Source organism: Lolium rigidum, chromosome 7, assembly GCF_022539505.1.
Source record: "Lolium rigidum isolate FL_2022 chromosome 7, APGP_CSIRO_Lrig_0.1, whole genome shotgun sequence".
Taxonomy (NCBI): Eukaryota; Viridiplantae; Streptophyta; class Magnoliopsida; order Poales; family Poaceae; genus Lolium; species Lolium rigidum.
In genome coordinates, this window is record NC_061514.1 from 289541481 (window position 1) to 289560887 (window position 19407).

The 19407-nt window shown below is 40.9% G+C and overlaps 1 protein-coding gene across 1 annotated transcript in view; it reads left to right on the plus strand.

The window, feature by feature from the left end:
• The first annotated feature begins 1034 nt into the window (after nt 1–1034).
• The window catches only part of LOC124672957 (autophagy-related protein 18d-like), a 26787-nt gene continuing 8414 nt past the window's right edge, over nt 1035–19407 (plus strand). The window contains exons 1-2 of the mRNA XM_047209107.1: nt 1035–1252; nt 7742–7844. Coding sequence (XP_047065063.1) covers nt 1035–1252; nt 7742–7844 — 321 coding nt within the window. The remainder of the gene's footprint in view (nt 1253–7741; nt 7845–19407) is intronic.

A 19407-nucleotide genomic window follows, 5' to 3' on the forward strand; every position in this document is an offset into this window, starting at 1 on the left:
GCAATGGTGGAGTGTTTTTCTGGGAGAGAGAAGAGAATGGCAGAGGAGGAAGCAAGTGGAGGGCCAGGAGCCCCACACCTGGCCTTGGCGCGGCCAGGGTGTGCCCCGCGCCACCACATGGTATGGCCAGACTGTGGGCCCCCCTGGGCTGCCCCAGGTGCCTCTGTGCCCCTTTTCATGCGTAAAAACATTTCTATACATTTTCTGGAATTTTTTGAGAAACTTTAATTTTGGGCAATTTTTAGAATTTGAATAATGATTCTATCGTAGGAAAACAATTATCGATTGATGAAAAACCAAATCAAAACAAAACTTAGGGAACGACTAGGAAGCGCGCGCGCTCTGCGCTCCGCGTCAGCGCGTGGGATGGCGCGCGCGAGATAGCGCACAGGACCGCTCTGCGCTTGACACGTGGCTGCGCAGCAACAACCTGTCCCCCCGTCCAACTACCCACCATTTAAATATTCTCCACGTCTACCTACCCCGCATCATTAAAAAACAGTGCACCGCGACAAAGCACTGCATGAACATCGCGTGGTGCAAAAAACGTCCAAGACAGTTCAAAGTGATAAAAAAAAAGGCAGCGCGTGAGCAATGCACTGTCAGGACACCACGCGGTGCAAAAATAACCCAAGGAAGTGCAAAGCAGTACAAAAAGGCAGTGCACGGGCGGTCCACTCTGAGAATACTGCGCGGTGCAAAGCGACCAAGGCAGTGCAACGTCGTACAACAAGGCATTGCACGGTTGGTGCACTGCCAGGACACCGCGCGGTGCAAAAGTGACTCAAGGCAGTGCAACGTGTACAAAAAGGAAGATGCACGGACGATGCACTGTCAGGATACCTCGTCGTGCAAAGGGATGCAAGGCAGTGCAAGATGGTACAACAAAGCAGTGCACAGCGGTGCACTTCATGACACTTCGTGGTGCAAAAGCGACCAAGGCAGTGCATGGTTGGTTCACTGCCAGGACACCCCGCGGTGCAAAAGTGACTCAAGGCAGTGCAACGTGTACAAAAAAGGAAAATGCACGGGCTATGCACTGCCAGGATACCGCGCGGTGCAAAGAGATCCAAGGCAGTGCAATATGGTACAACAAAGCAGTGCACGGAGGTGCAATTCACGACACTGTGCGGTGCAAAAGCGATCCAAGGCAGTGCAACGCCGTACAACAAGGCAGTGCACGGTCGGTGCACTGCCAGGACACCATGCAGGTGCAAAAGCGACTCAAGGCAGTACAACCGAGGCATGAAAGGCAGTTCAAATAAATGTTCGTCCAAACCTATCAAGATGGGATCTAGTTTTGTGGATCTCGATGCGACTAGCACAACCATGAAAACGTAACTTTATTTGGATACTCGGTTTGCAAGATATTCCAGTTTTCGTATTCGAATCTACATAAATAAAAAAAGGGAAAGCCACGTTGCGACCTACTCCGCGCCTGCCACGTGTCGCGCTGGGATGATCAGCGGGGGCCTTCAAACGCACCAGGTCGCGCCACATGTCAGCGCGCGGTGCGAAGCTGAGCGCCCTCCCTTAAAGGGCGCCCTTATAGTAAAAACGTGAAACTTACAACAACTCTAAGACATTCTAATATAAAGTCAATCAATGGTACACTGGTGAAAACATAGTTTCATTCATAACAAGGTTGATCAAGTCTTGTTATAAAAAAAAATATATGAAGCAAAACTTTGCATTTCACACAATGATTATGTTACCTCAATCTCAGATGGGAATAGTTCCAATCATATTATTCTCTTTCTTTGGCTTGGGCAAAGGAAAATGAAATTTCCCAATTTGGATGGTATCAACATTAATAATTGAATTTAATTAGACCATATTTCACATCAATCTTCTTGGGAAAATAAACCGTATGCTCTTTGTCATCAACATTGAAAGTTACTTTTCCTTGGTTGCAATCAATAACAGCCTCTACAGTGTTAAGAAAATGTCTCCCAAGAATAATAGACATATTATCATCTTCAGACATTTCCAACACAACAAAGTCAGTTAATATCATACAATGATGAGCAACTTGAACAGGAACATCCTCACATATACCAACAGGAACAGTAGTAGACTTATCAGACATTTGCAAGGATATATTAGTAATTATTAATTTTTCTAGATCAAGTTTCTTATAGAGAGAGAAAGGCATAACACTAACTCCTGATCCCAAATCACATAAAGCAGTTCTAACATAATTATTTTTAATGGAGCATGGAATAGTTGGTATACCTGGATCACCAAGCTTCTTTGGAACCTTACCATTAAAAGAGTAATTAGCGAGCATTGTGAAAATTTCCTCATTTGGAATCTTCCTCTTATTAGAGACAATATCTTTCATATACTTTGAATAAGGAGGCATTTTAATAGCATCAGTCAAAGGAATTTGCAAAAACAAAGGTTTCATCCATTCACATAACTTATTATAATGTTCTTCCTCCTTTGATTTATGTTTCTTATCAGGAAAAGGCATTAGTTTTGGCACCCAAGGTTCTCTCTCACTACCATGTTTAGTAGCAATAAAATCTTCCTTAGTGTATTTTGTATTCTTAGTATGATTTTCAGGTTCTTCTTCAATTTCTTCCTTATCGGAAGCATCATTTTTATCATTACCACTTTCAGTTTCAGCATCAGAAATAGATATAATATTAGGATCCTTAGCAGGTTTAGAGGATTTTACAACAGTTTTATGTTTCTTCTTCTTTTTCTTAGACTTAGTCCTAGTATCATCGACTCGTCGAGAATCTTGTTCAATTCTCTTTGGATGTCCTTCGGTATATAGAGGATCCTGAGTACGTAGAAACACCACTTCTATAGTTCTTATTTCATAAGCATGTTTTTCCCTAGAAGAATTAATTAGCAAATCTTTTTGCACTTTAGTGAGCTGATAAATTTGAGTTTGAACCATATGGAAATGTTTAACAAGCATTTTAACATCATTAGAGGTTATTTCCACAATATCATGCAAATTATTGATAGCTCTAGAATTTTCCATTAGGTGATGTTCCACTCTCTTATTAAGATTATCTTGATTAACAATATAATTATCAAATTCATCTAAGCATTGATTAGGAGGTTTGGAGTAGGGAATATGTCTATTATCAAAGTGTTGGAGAGAGTGTACCTCAACAGTGGAAGAACGATGGACTGGCTTACATAATTCTTCTATAGGTGGTAGATTCTTCACATCTTCAGATTTAATACCCGTCTCTTTAAGAGATTTCTTGGCTTCCCTCATCACTTCATCATTTAATTTAATCATTCCCCTTTTCTTCGGTGTTGGTGTGGGCTCTGGTGTAGTCCAATCATCATAATTCTTGCTTATTTTGGCCAATAATTCCTCAGCTTCAACCGGAGTTCTTTTCCTGAAAACACAATCAGCACAACTATCCAGGTATGTCCTAGATTCAACGGTTAATTCATTATAAAATATATCAAGGAGTTCATTTTTAGCTAATGGATGTTTAGGTAGTGCTCTAATTAAAGAACAAAATCTTGCCCAAGATTCAGGCAATTTCTCTCCTTCTATCTGCACAAAGTCAAAGATTTTCTGCAAAGCAGCATGTTGAGCACTAGCAGGGAAATATTTCTAAAAGAAGTCATTAACCAAACCAATAGGACTATCAATAGATCCAGGAGAAAAATTATCATACAAAATTTTAGCAGATCCTTTCAGAGAGAAAGGGAAAATTTTAGTGACAAAATAAGTGTGTATCTTAATATCATCGTAGAATAAATTGTTCAAAGTAGAGAGTTCATTCATATGTTTCATAGCACTTTCATTTTCAGTACCATAGAAAGGTTCTTTCTCAATAATAGATATGTAAGATAAATCCAAAGAGAAATAATAATCCTTATCTCTAATATTTATGGGATATCTGGCAAATTTAGAATCATGAGACAAATTATATCTAACAGCTCGTCTTGCAAGAAGACTTCTCATAGCACTTGCATCTCTAGTAGCATGACATTCTAAAATGAAGTCATCATCAAGTTCAATATAAGTTTCATCAAGATCATCGCTAGGATTCCCCCTAGCTTGAGGTAAACTAACAAGTGTAATAGTATTTTCAGCATTTTCAATTTGTTTAGCTCTAGCAATTGTAGTATCTAGGAAAGGCCCTAACAAACCACTCTTATCAAGCACAATAGAAGCATCATCAAAATCATCAAGAACATTATCAGATTCACCAGAAGTAGCAGTAGCATGTGGCGGAGTAAGAATCTTACTCATAACAGATGGCAAATCAAGAGCAACAGAGGTGTTCAGAGTTGTACCTCTTCTAGTAGTGGATGACAATATAAAGAACTTCGATTCAGGAGCTTTCCCCATAATGAATAAATTGCAGCGAACAATATCACCTTCAAGTGGGCTTGTAAATAAAGCTACGCTCCCCGGCAACGGCGCCAGAAAATAGTTTTGATGACCCACAAGTATATGGGATCGCAGCAGTCTTCGAGGGAAGTAAAACCCAAATTTATTGATTCGATACAAGGGGAGCCAAAGAATATTTATAAGCTTTAACAAGTGAGTTTTCAATTCACCTACACCTGAAAATAGATTTGCTCGCAATAGTTTATCAGTAGTAACAGTTTTATAGCGGTGGTAGTAGTGAAGTAATATCAGTAGCGAAAGAAAAACAGCAGTAGCGATGATTGCAGTAGACAACAGGATTAAAATATTGTAGGCACAGGGATGGATGAATGGGCATTGCATGAATGAGAGAGTCCATGTACTATCAAGACATAGGCATTGCAAGTAATAATGATATAATCATCCTAGCATAATATATCCATAGGCGCGTGTTCCTATTTAGTCGTGCATGCTCGCAATGAGAAACTTGCACGACATATTTTGTCCTACCAGCCCGTTGTAGCGGGGCCTCTAGGGAAACTACTGGTAATTAAGGTACTCCTTTTAATAGAGTACCGGAGCAAAGCATTAACACTCCGTGAACACACGTGATCCTCACGTCATAGTCATCCCCTCCGGTTATCCCAATTAAACGTCACTTTGGGGCCTCGGGTTCTGGACAACAATATGTGTATACAACTTGCAGATATGATAAAAAACAATAAATATCCCCATGAATCAATGACATGTTCAGATCTGACATCATGTCACTCGGGCCCAAAGTGACAAGCATTACGCATAGCAAGTTGGAACAATGTAAAAAATACTAACAACGGATACTAGGCACTATGCTCATAACAATATTATAGCTATTACATGACCAATCTCATCCAGTTCCTACCATCTCCCACAGCCTACAGCGGGGAATTACTCACACATGGATGGGGGAATCATGGATGGTTAATGGAGAGACGTCGGTGATGATGATGGCGATGATCTCCTCCAAATCCCCGTCCCGGCAGGGTGCCAGAACGGAGTTTTTGGTCCCGGATTGGGGTTTCTGGTGGCGGCGGAGCAGCGGAACTCTTTCTGGAAAAACGTCGACCCCCCACCCTCGATTTTCAGGTCAGGGGATTCTTATAGTGCGAAGGAGAGGTTGATGGGGTGGCCGAGGCGGCCAGACCACCCCTTGGTGCGGCCAAGCCCTGGCCCACGCCAAGGGTGGGTGTGGGCCCCTCGTGCCCCCGTCTCATCTTCTGGCTCTGGGAGTCTTCAGGTAAAATATTGGTTTTTATATATTTTCCGGGAATTTTCCTGAAAGTTGGATTTCTGCACAAAAACGAGACACCAGAGCAATTCCGCTGAAAATAGCGTTAGTCTGCATGAGTTGTATTCAAAACACACAAGATAGAGGGCAATCAACAGCAAAAGTGTTCGGGAAAGTAGATACGTTTTGGACGTATGAGTGTGTTGTTTGGGGAGCTTCTCTCCCTTCCAATGATTCGTCGTCCTTTTAACCAGGGCGAGAGCCTGCTTCGAAGGTGGAAGCAGATGGATCGATGGCTTCTACAAGCTAGGAATTGACGAAGGTGGGAACTTTTTCTGTTGGTGTGCTTCACGGTGTTTCCTTGCATATTTTGTGATCGCTCCGACAAATGAAGACCTCAAAGATCAAGTTGTGCTCATTTATAGCCATAATTTTTATGTTTTTTAATTATTCCCTAATCTACTGTTTAAGCACCTTGTAACATTCATTTTTTGTATTCGTTAATTCAAAACCAGGCTCATTTTGAGCCTACCGTCTAATATATGTGAACTTATCAGGGTTTCACAAGTGAAAAAAATAAAGAAGCATAGAGATTGACGAACCATAAGTAATTCCACCTATTTCAAGCCGTGTGCGCCACCCCTATCCTTCCCGAGGCCTCATCGCAGTGAGCAATGCCATCAACCTAGCCACGAGTCGCCATGTTGGTTGTTGGCCGCCAAGCCTATCGATGTTGGCATATACCATGACTCAGGTTAGTCATAGTCGGATACTACCTCCATAGTGGGTTGTATCATAAGTGTTGTAAAATAGAATGCTACTATCATCTCTTTCATCAATTAATAAGATTTCATGTCATTAAAATGTTTGGTTGGCTTTGCATGTTGTTATTATTACTACCTATGTTAGTCCCCACTATGAGTAATCTCAAGAGCATAGAGTTTCCACGCCGCCCTCCATGCCGATGCTTCTACATGGACGAGCACGTTCTTGATCCGCACTAGTCGGTGGGATCAAACATTTCTTTCTTCTTCTACTGGTTGCCTCCCCATCACCAGATCTCACTACAACACAGGCAGATCAGCTAGGAAGAGTAAGTGGGGTCAATTGATACCATGGCCATATTAAATTACCTGGTAAGTTGTTATTGATGAATATAGTTATACTTAATAGAATTAGACATTGGTGGCATGAATATGGTCCCAATGATCTTCTCTATTGGGTTCACGTATGTTAAAACGAGGAGATCCGGACCACCCGTTCACGCCTCAAATTTGCAATATTTCTTGCCCAATTGCAGCATCATACTATGCTTTTCATCTAGGTGTTTCGAAAACAAGAAAAAAAGTGTCAACATTCCTGAAACACAAATACATCAAAACAAACATGTGTATGAAGCAAATCCCCAATTGGGTATTAACAAATCGTCAAGAAGAATCGTCACACATATGCAACATGGACGCCAACACTTGCCGCACCAACGTTACAAAATTTCTAGCACACCTAGAGTTGTCCGAGTATCTTACCCATGTGTTTGCAGAAAAACACGCTGCAACATGTTGGGCAGATGTCAAAAATTCCAAATTACTATCCTTCATGTTGGAGAACCTATGATATAGCCCGCCGTATAGACGACCCCACTACACCACCTCCAAGTCCCCCAATTCACTAGTTGGGAAAGACCTACTAGTGGCATACCAAAATCGGCTACTAGCGGCATGCACCGTGGTGCATCATTATTTTCATGTTAGTGTATGTGGCTACCAGGAATGTGGTACGCCACTAGTAGGTGGCGGCACCACGGGTAACCCTGGTGCTACCTACTAGTGGCATACCACTTTCTTGGTACGCCACCAGTAATCAACTAATAGTGGCATACCTGGTAGGTGGCTACTGGTTGCATACCGGGTAGGCGGTACCCACCAATAGTGTGTACTACTTGTTTAGTGTGCCACAAGTACCATTCAACGTATAGGCTATTTCCTATTAGTGAGTTGACAAATGACCCGAGCTAGAGCCAAATCTCTCCGACATAAGGTCAACTTGCTCCTTTGTACTTCTAATTTCAACACACCTTTGGATGTGCTACCTCATTTCAATATATTATGTGTTCTCAGGCAACAACCACAAGAATATCCATTGGACCAAGGCATCGAAACTGACAAAAGAAAGGAGGAGGACAGCTACAAGTTTGAGCGCCAGTACTACCGCCTAGGGCTGGTACTACCGTCCCAAGTTTGGTACTACTGCCCATCTACCAAACTCTTCGTGGAAACTCTACAGGATCGGTGATCCCGCTAACAAGGGGTAACCTTTTCAATTCCCATTGATGATGGACTTGGGTTTTCAGGAAAGGAGAGCGCTAGTGAATTCAAAGACTGGTCAGCCAAACTAGGTAGCCGAAAAAAAATATAATCAAGGGAAAAAAATCGCCGAGATTGTACTATAAAACTAGGGTTACAGGGGTGTTGCGGGTTGTGAATCTAAATCCCCCTCGGTGGCTCCTCCTAGCCCTTATATAGTGGGCTAGGTCTCAGAGTCCACCTTCGGGTCATTTACATTGCGTCGGTTTACCCGATATGGGTTTTGGCTCCGCAGTATTCTCCATGGGTTTCGCCTATTCCTTCCTGGATTCACACCAAGGATGGTAAAGTCGAGTACCTAATATGGTATACCCACTTCACCCTCCGCCTCCCAACGGTGTTGCCGCCCCGCACTCCAGGAATGATACTACCGAGCTACTACTGAACCGGACCCCGACAAGCTTGGACACTGATGAGTGCAGAGCACATCGTTGGGGAACCCCAAGAGAAAGGTACGATGAGCACATTAGCAAGTTTTCCCTCAGTAAGAAACCAAGGTTTAATCGACCAGTAGGAGAAAGAAATCACTTCTGAAGGTGTTGCTAGTTGCCTTTTGGCAGGGCGCACTACCGACGTCAGCAACAACGTGGAACCTGCACACAACATAACCAAAATATTTTTCCCCCAACTTACAGTGAGGTTGCCAATCTCACCGAGTTTGCTGAAAACAAAGGATTAACCGTATAGTGTGGAAAGAGATGTTTGTTTGCAGTGGAATTAAATAAAATAGTGCTTGCAGTAAGTAAACATAATAGGATGATTTTATCAGAAATGACCGAGTTCCACAGTTGACTAGAGGTGTCTCTCCATAAAGATAAATAACATGCTGGGTGAACAAATTACAGCTGGGCAATTAACAGAATAAAATCTATACATGACAAGATGATTACTATGAGATTCATTTGGGAATTACAACATAATACATCAGCCGTAATCCAACTGTGTCTATGACTAATAATCCACCTTCCGGTTAGCGTCCACACCCCTTTCAATATTAACTTGCAAGCGACAGATTATCGCATTAAACAATGTGTGTAAAGTAAACAATAGAATTATCCTTAGACAAAGCATTGTTGTTTTCTCCCTAGTAGCAACAACACATCTACAACCTTAGAAGTTATTTTGACTCTCCAAATTACTAGAGGCATGAACCCACTATCGAGCTTAAATACTCCCTCTTGGAGTCACAAACATATACTTGGCCAGAGAATCTACTAGCAACGGAGAGCATGCAAGATCATAAATAACATGTGACAAGTATATAATCGATCTCAACCATAGTATTCAATATTCATCGGATCCCAGCAAACACAACATGTAGCATTACATAAAGATGATCTTGATCATGATAGGCAGCTCACAAGATCTAAACATGATAGCACAACGAGGAGAAGACAACCATCTAGCTACTGCTATGGACCCGTAGTCCAGAGATGAACTACTCACGCATCACTTCGGAGTTGGGCATGGCGATTTAGAGGCCTCCGGTGATGATCTCCCTCTTCGGCAGGGTGCTGGGAAGAGCTTCAGAACCCTCCCGAGCTAGGGTCGGCGATGGCGGCTGCGATGGAACTTTTCATGGATGGAGGCTCGGGTATTTAGGTTCTTCCCGAACAGGTGGATAAATAGGCGGAAGGGCGAGGTCGGTGGGTACCCGAGGGGCCCACACCACCCCTAGGCGCGGCCAGGGGCTTGGCCGCGCCCAGGCCTAGTGTGGCTGCATCGTGGCGCCCCTTCGTCTCTCCTCCGGACTCCGTCTTCGTTATAGCAAAATAGGAACTTCGGCTTTTGTTTTGTCCAATTCCGAGAATATTTCCTGTACAACTTTTCTGAAATAGAAAACAGCAGAAAACAGGGAACTGGCACTGTGGCATCTTGTCAATAGGTTAGTTCCATAAAATATATAAAATTGCAACGAAATGTAAACAAAATATATAGAAATTGGTGTAAACAAGCATGGAGCATCAAAAATTATAGATACGTTTGCAACGTATCAGCATCCTCGAGCTTAACTCCTGCTCGTCCTCGAGTAGGTAAGTGATAACAAAAATAATTCTTGAGGTGACATGAAGCCAACACAATCTTGATCAAGTTATTGTAAAAGCATTGTGAGCTGGGATCAAAGTACTATAAACATAGGCATGATAGATATAATTCTAACAATAGAACTTAGCAACTATGTTACAACATGAGAAGTAACTCAAATAAAGGATCATGAATAATTGTGCACTGAAAGCAACTATTTGTTTTTTAGCATAGAGAAAACATAGCAAAGTGGTACTCAGCTTGTCCTTTATCAAGTAGCAAAATATAAATGCTTGGACACCTTTAAAGTTCAAAGGGTGGCTAGATACAAGTAATTTAAGAACACGCAATAACATAATCATGAATCAATCAAAAATAAATTTTGAGACTATGCACATTATACTCAGAATAACAACTATGCTCTCTTAATTGGTGCATAAAGTAAGAAGATCAAGACTCAACGTAAAAGTAAAAAAGGCCCTGCGCAGAGGGAAGCACTCATGTGCTACAGCTTTTATTTTGAATGCAGTAGAGGTGTTGAAAATATATTTTGAGAGGTATGCATGTCTATTTTAACGAATGGCATCAAATGATCTATCATCATTTCATGTTTAATGACTTCAAGAGTGGCTCCCATAGAGATAACAATAAAGTTCCTCTTCTCCTTTGTTTATCATTTTACCGTGAAAAGTAATGCCTACAATAAATGGTAATTCGTGATAGTTTATCATTTTCGAGTGGGGTAACCATGTGCCAAGTCAACCCAATAAAGCATCAAAGGAGAATACCACAATATTATGCTTTGTATGATGGAAACAAAACATGATTCTTTCAATGGCACATTAAGCACTCTCAGCTATTTGAGACAAGTAATGATACAACAATAACTACTAAGCATATAATTAAAATAACATCCAACATGACATGCCAAAGTCTATGCCAGTATCTGAACAAGCTTCCTTTTGCATCACTATAAACATGAAACATTTTACTCGTCTCCAACACCAATCAACTTATTTAAAACAACTCTCATAGATAATAATAAATAAAGAACATAGAACTAATCATACCTAACTAAAGAAAACTAACAAACTCAGAACAAAATACGAGTGGAAAACCAAGAGCTAAACGCAGTACTAGCAAAAGAGAACACTCGCATAACAATAAGAGTGAAAACTAGAGTGTTCTATGCAATTAAAATGGAGTATGTCATTCTCCAAAAGAAATATTCTGGGATACAACTATATGCTACAAAAAACAAATCAAAATAAAACTAAAAACAAAAATAAAGACGCTCCAAGAACAACACATAGCATATGAAGCAATACAAATATAGTGTCTAGAAAGATAACTTGATACTTTGTTAATGAAGAAGGGGATGCCTTGGCCATCCCCAAGCTTTGATGCTTGTACATCTTGTATATTTCTTGGGGTGACATGGCATCCCCAAGTTTGAGCTTTTGTCCATACTTTATCTCATTACATCGGTCTTCTCTCCCTACACTTGAAAACTTCCTTCATACAAAACTTCACATAATTTTCATTAGCAACATTAGTGCAATAAAAATAACAAATCCACTTGGGTTCAGTTCTACCATATATCAAGCATCCATTAAAATTTATATACTGTAACAACTTCTTAAAAAATCTCTTTCTCTCAAAAGAACTCAAAAAGAAAGAGATTAAGAGGCAAATGCAAATAGTGGCAGAAATCTGTCAAAATAGAACAGCAGGTAAAGATCGATTTTTTCGAAAACTTTCTGTTTCTCAAATAGAAAAGTGCATAACTAACGAAAGTTAGATAATAACATGGGGCATATGCTCAAACTTTGGCAGTTCAAAATTACGTTCTATCTGGGAATATGAATTTTTTCGGTGACAACACAGAATCTGTTTTAGGACAGCAACGTCACCAAATCTTACTTTCTGCCTATTAGAAGTTATTCTTGGCACAAAAATGAAATAAAAATGATAAGGAGAGGAAATTACTGAGGTAACAACTTCCAAGACTCAACAAAATAAAAATTACATAAATAAAACATGGGTTATCTTCCAAGAGTGCTTTTTAACGCTTTTCAGCTAGGCGCTGAAAAAGAGATCGCATCAAGTATTTTCAAGTGAAGAAGCATCAAGATCAATGCCAGAAGTTTTTTCAACAAGGAATTGTATCTTATCCATATAAGTTTTAGAAGAGCCTCTCTCAACACTCGTAGGTTCACTACTTTCATCAAATGGGTTTTCAGGAACAATCCAATCAAAATTCTTTTCTAAAGCTTCATGCATTCCTACGAGTTTGAAAGGTATTGGTATTTTGTTTTGCTATCTATTTCAAGTTTGGTTTTGTCTATGTTTTCAAGTGTATCAATAACATCTACAAATGAGCCTAGCATCTTAAACCAATCAAAGACTTTCATAGCTTCTATAACAATATTTCTAAATTCTTTAAGCAAAGTTTCCAGAATAAAATCTCTCTTTTCATCATCCTCAACTTCATGAAGTTTAAGAAACATTTGATGCATTATGGGGTTAAGGTTAACAAACCTAGCCTCCAACATTTGAACTAAATAAGCTGCAGCAGTTTCATAATTAGGAGAAAGTTCTACTAAGGATCTATCCTAAATATCTTTATGCTTACTAACATGATTAAAGAATTCTTCAATGTTATCTCTCCCAATTATAGAACCACTACCTATTGATAAGTCTTTCAGATCGTACTTAGGAATCAACATAATGAGCTAAAAATAAAGTAAAAATATAACAACTATAAAAGAATTTTTTTGTGTTTTTGATAAAGAAGCAAACAAGACAAATTAAAATAAACTAAGCAAAATAATAACAAAGTAAAGAGATTGGAGATGAGAGACTCCCCTTGCATAAATCCTCTTTCTCCCCGGCAACGGCGCCAGAAAAGTAGCTTGATGAGTGCAGAGCACACCGTTGGTGAACCCCAAGAGGAGGGTATGATGAGTACATTAGCAAGTTTTCCCTCATTAAGAAACCAAGGTTTAATCGACTAGTAGGAGAAATAAATCACTTCTGAAGGTGTTGCTAGCTGACTTTTGGTTGGGCGCACTACCGGCATTAGCAACAACGTGGAACCTGCACACAACACAACAAAAATATTTTGCCCCAACTTATAGTGAGGTTATCAATCTCACCGGTTTTACTGAAAAACAAAGGATTAACCGTATAGTGTGGAAAGAGATGTTTGTTTGCAGTGGAATTAAAGAGAATAGTGCTTGCAGTAAGTAAACAGAACATGATGATTTTATCAGTGTAAAAGAAAGGACTGGGTTCCACACTTCACTAAAGGTGTCTCTCCATGAAGATAAATAAAATGTTGGGTGAACAAATTACAGCTGCGCTATTTACAGAATAAAGACTATACATGACAAGATGATTACTATGAGAATCATTTGGGAATTACAACATAATACATACACTGTAATCCAACTACGTCTATGACTAATAATCCATCTTTCGGTTAGCGTTTGCACCCCTTTTAGTATTAAGTTGCAAGCAACATATTATCACATTAAGCAATGTGTGTAAACTAAACAATAGAATTATCCTTAGACAAAGCATTATTGTTTTCTCCCTAGTAGCAACAACACATCTACAACCTTAGAAATTATTGTCACTCTTCCAGATTACTAGAGGCATGAACCCACTATCGATCATAAATACTCCCTCTTGGAGTCACAAACATATACTTGGCCAGAGAATCTACTAGCAACGGAGAGCATGCAAGATCATAAATAACATATGACAAGTATATAATCGATCTCAACCATAGTATTCAATATTCATCAGATCCCAGCAAAAACAACATGTAGCATTACATAAAGATGATCTTGATCATGATAGGCAGCTCACAAGATCTAAACATGAAGCATAAATTGGAGAAGACAGTCATCTAGCTACTGCTATGGACCCGTAGTCAAGAGATGAACTACTCACGCATCACTTAGGATGCGTGCATGGCGATGTAGAGGCCTCCGGTGATGATCTCCCTCTCCGGTAGGGTGCCGAGAAGAGCTTCAGAACCCTCCCGAGCTAGGGTCAGCGATGGCGGCCACGACAGAACTTTTCATTGATGGAGGCTCGGGTATTTAGGTTTTTCCCAACTAGGTGAATAAATAGGCGGAAGGGCGAGGTCGGTGGGTGCCCGAGGGACCCACACCACCCCTAGGCGCGGCTAGGGGCCGGACCGCGCCCAGGCCTGGTGTGGCCGCCTCGTGGCGCCCCTTCGTCTCTCCTCCGGACTCCGTCTTATTATAGTAAAATAGGAACTTTGGATTTTGTTTCGTCCAATTCCGAAAATATTTCCTATACAACTTTTCTGAAATACAAAACAACAGAAAACAGAGAACTTACACTGTGATATCTTTTCAATAGGTTATTTCCGAAAAATGTATAAAAGTGCAACGATGTGTAAACAAAACATATAAAAATTGGTGTAAAACAAACATGGAGCATAAAAAATTATAGATACATCTGCAACGTATCAGACACCAACAATAATTTAAATATAAATGGTAATGGACTGTACAAGACTTGTACCCTACTGGTAGTCGATACTATCGCTGCATAGGCTGGTACTTTCGCCCTGACCATTTGAAGCCTCTTGAAGATAAGAGGGTTGGTACTCTCGCCTCTGACTTATATGTTTGCATAATTAATCCATTGGCATGTAATCCTTATCCATAGCTTAACCCTTCGCTCCTAGCACTATAAGTATCTCTTTGTGGCTAATATCTAACATTAGACTATGATTGAGATAATAACTTGAGCTTGTACTCAACGCTCCTACATTTTCCCCCTAGCGTTCTAACCCTAGGGTTTTTGTCCTCTGGCGATGGTACACCACCGAGAGTCGATCCTATCTCTATGATCATTTCTCCCATGGCGACATGGGCGAGCAGGGAGCACCTAGCAGTGCCGTGAAGAAGGATGTGGTGGAGGATATCTTGGGTAGATTGAATCTACATGAAGAGGAAGCATAGGATTTCGTATGGGAGGATGAAGTTACGAATCTGAAGAAAAAAAAGCGAGGTGGCTTGCGATCGTGAAGGTACACATGTAGAGAGGGTTTATCCCTAGTGCTCTGTACGCAGACATGCGATCAGCATAGAATCCAACAAAGGATGTTGCTAGGAGGAAGATTGAAGATAATCTGTTTACCATCTAGTTTGGTTGTCTTGGCGATTGGAATAAGGAAGTCTTCTTGTGCCTTGGCTGTTTAGAAACAACTATGCTTTGTTGATGGAGGAGTATGACAGTTTCCACAACCCTGGATCAATTATTCTTTATAAAAACTTGCGATGTCGGTGTGATTCATGCATCTACTAGACAACTACCCGAAGGAACCAGTGATCAAAGGTATGTGCAGGTCGGTCGGCGAGGTTAAAGAAGTTTAGATTGAATTACCAGCTGGTTTCGTGGGTGAGTTCTCTAGGGATAGAGTCAAGATTGATGTGAATAAAAAGTTGTATCACTTTGCTTCGATCATAAATGATGGGAAGAAACAATGGTATCAACTGAGATATGAAAATCTCCTAGTATTATGCGGAGTTTGTAGCATGTTTAGACACTGGTATCAAGAGTGAGGTGCAGGTGATCATGAGAAATTAGAACTAGAATGGGGATTTTATTCTAGCTGGTTGAGGAAGAGGACGCGGCCGTGGAGATGCAGGTAGAGGCTCAACCGGAGGTAGAGGTCCGCCGATGGCTAGGGGAAGAGGTCATGGATTCCCAGACCTTGATAATCCATTGTATGAAAGAAATAATGGGCAGGTTAATCAACCAACTGAAGATGAAGAGATGATCAACAGATCAAATCTGAGGAAGAAGCTTACCTTTGGAATCAAAATATGTCAGGGAGAAGGGAACGAGTTTCCATAGTCAAGAGTTGCAGGCTTGGTGCAGTACGTCGCTCAAGCATGTTGTAATAGATGCAATGAAACCCTTGAAGGAAATGAAACCAGGTAAGGTTCACCCCCCTAAAAGGCATAGGAAGGAAGATGACGTTGAAAACCTTCTAATATCGGCGACCTGTTTGACGGAGGTCGACCAGACGTAATGAAACCCTTGAGCTACAAAGTCTAGGGCATTCAAAAGGCAATGGTTGTGACGGTGCTTGCTGACATTCAGAAATGCCACAACCCAGATGTGGTGTTCCTTATGAAAACCCATCTCGGTGAGGGACCTACAAAATGTCTTAAGCGTAGATTGATGAAGGATCACAAGGAGGTGGTAAAGAGTGATGGACGTAAAGGTTGTTTGCTTCTATGGAAAAAGAGGTGGTGTTGTCACTGAGGTACAAGACTAAAAACTATATTCATATTTCCATTGGTGTGGGTTAGGATAATATATGGTGTTTTATTGGTTTTTATGGGGAACCAAGATGGGCTGAGAAGTATTTATCCTTGCAACGTCTGAGAGAGCACAAGAATATTTCTCAATGCCTTAGCTGATAGCTGGTGATTTGAATGAAAATTTATATCTATTTGAAAAAGAAGGGGCTAACCCGAGCCCAAACCAGTTCATGCAATATTTCAGGGATACTTGGACTGACTGTAATTTGAATGATCTGGGTTATATTGGAGACAAGTTTACATGACATATAGCTAGGATAGAGAGGCTAGATCAGTGTCTAGCATCTGATAATTGGAATATTAAATTTTACAATGTCGTGGTGCAGAATTTGGATTATGGAAGATCATACCACAAACTTATCTAACTACCTTTGGGAATGAACCGTCACAGGAAAATATTACTAGCTCGACAATGTTGAGATTCGAAGCCCATTGGGTAAAACAGGTTGAATTCCATGATGTGGTGGCTAGTGTATGGGAGGCCTCGGCCCATGAATATCAAACTAATGGTCTGATGGGAAGGCTTGCTCTAGTTTATGATCGACTTCATTGCTAGGATTGAAGTGCGTTGAAGGGGTCGAAACGTAAAATTAAAAATGTGAAGAGGGCATTGGAAGAGGTTACTAAAAGTGAACTATCAGAAGAAAATAGTGCTCGAGAGTAGGATCTAACAACAGAGGTAGAGATGCTATTGGTGCATGAGGAGATCCATATATTGGGCTCAGTGTTGCGAAGTATATTGGTTGCAATATGGGGATATGAAAACAAGTTTCTTTCATAAATTTGGTTCAGCTAGAAGATTGAGGACTAGAATCAAGCGCCTTAAGGATGCAATCGACATTGGCAGGAAGGTTCTAGTTATCTTATTCCTATGATCTCGCAATACTTTGCTTGCCTATTAACCACTGAAGCTCAATAACCGGATCCAAATTTAATATAGAAAGTTACACCGAGAGTGACTTCTGCTATGAATGATGAACCTACTTATGAAACCATACTCAGCGAAAGATGTTAAACATGCTTTATTCTCTATTGGTAATATGAAGGCTCCGGGGACAGATGGCTTGCATGCTTTATTTTTAAAAAATTGCCACATCCTAGGAGATGTTCTTACTGGAGAAGTCTTGATAGTTATATATATGAAAGTTATTCCAGAAGGATGGAATGATACAATAATTGTTCTTATTCCGAAAGTTATTTCCCAGAGAGATAACACAATATAGGCATGTTAGCTTGTTCAACGTTTTGTACAAGGTTCTATAAAAGATGATTGCATTCCGGTTAAAGAAGATCTTGATGAAATGAGGCTCTCAAGTTCAAAGTGATTTTGTTCCTGGCAGATTAATCACTGATAGTATCTTATTGGCATATGAGAGTATGCATACAATTAATAATGATAGGATTGGGAATGAACGTTATTGTGGTGTTGATACGTCTCAAATGTATCTATAATTTCTTATGTTCCATGCTACTTTTATGATGATACTCACATGTTTTATACACATTATATGTCATTATTATGCATTTTTCGGCACTAACCTATTGACGAGATGCCGAAGAGCCAGTTGTTGTTTTCTGCTGTTTTTGGTTTCAGATATCCTACAAAGGAAATATTCTCGGAATTGGACGAAATCAACGCCCAGGGTCTTATTTTTCCACGAAGCTTCCAGAAGACCGAAAGGATTACGGAGTGGGGCGACGAGGCGCCGCCACGCCAGGGCCGCGCGGCCAGGGCTGGGCCCGCGCCGCCCTGTTGTGTGGGGCCCTCGTGTCGCCCCTAAACCTACCCTTCCGCCTACTTAAAGCCTTCGTCGCGAAACCCCCAGTACCGAGAGCCACGATACGAAAAACCTTCCAGAGACGCCGCCGCCAATCCCATCTCGGGGGATTCAGGAGATCGCCTCCGGCACCCTGCCGGAGGGAATCATCTCCCGGAGGTCTCTTCATCACCATGATCGCCTCCGGATCGATGCGTGAGTAGTTCACCCCTGGACTATGGGTCCATAGCAGTAGCTAGATGGTTGTCTTCTCCTCGTTGTGCTATCATGTTAGATCTTGTGAGCTGCCTATCATGATCAAGATCATCTATTTGTAATGCTACATGTTGTGTTTGTTGGGATCCGATGAATATTGAATACTATGTCAAGTTGATTATCAATCTATCATATATGTTGTTTATGTTCTTGCATGCTCTCCGTTGCTAGTAGAGGCTCTGGCCAAGTTGATACTTGTAACTCCAAGAGGGAGTATTTATGCTCGATAGTGGGTTCATGCCTCCATTGAATGCGGGACGATGACGAGAAAGTTCTAAGGTTGTGGATGTGCTTGTTGCCACTAGGGATAAAACATCAATGCTTTGTCTAAGGATATTTGTGTTGATTACATTACGCACCATACTTAATGCAATTGTCTGTTGTTTGCAACTTAATACTGGAAGGGGTTCGGATGATAACCTGAAGGTGGACTTTTTAGGCATAGATGCATGCTGGACAGCGGTCTATGTACTTTGTCGTAATGCCCTGATTAAATCTCATAGTACTCATCATGATATATGTATGTGCATTGTTATGCCTTCTTTATTTGTCAATTACCCAACTGTAATTCGTTCACCCAACATGCTATTTATCTTATGGGAGAGACGCCACTAGTGAACTGTGGACCCCGGTCCATTCTTTACATCTGAAATACAATCTACTGCAATTGTTCTTTACTGTTCTTCGCAAACAAACACCATCATCCACACTATACATCTAATCCTTTGTTTACAGCAAACCGGTGAGATTGACAACCTCATTGTTACGTTGGGGCAAAGTACTTTGATTGTGTTGTGCAGGTTCCACGTTGGCGCCGGAATCCCTGGTGTTGCGCCGCACTACACTCCGTCAGCAACGACTTTCACGTGATCCTTGACTCCTACTGGTTCGATAAACCTTGGTTTCTTACTGAGGGAAACTTGCTGCTATACGCATCACACCTTCCACTTGGGGTTCCCAACGGGCGTGTGCTTTACGCGTATCA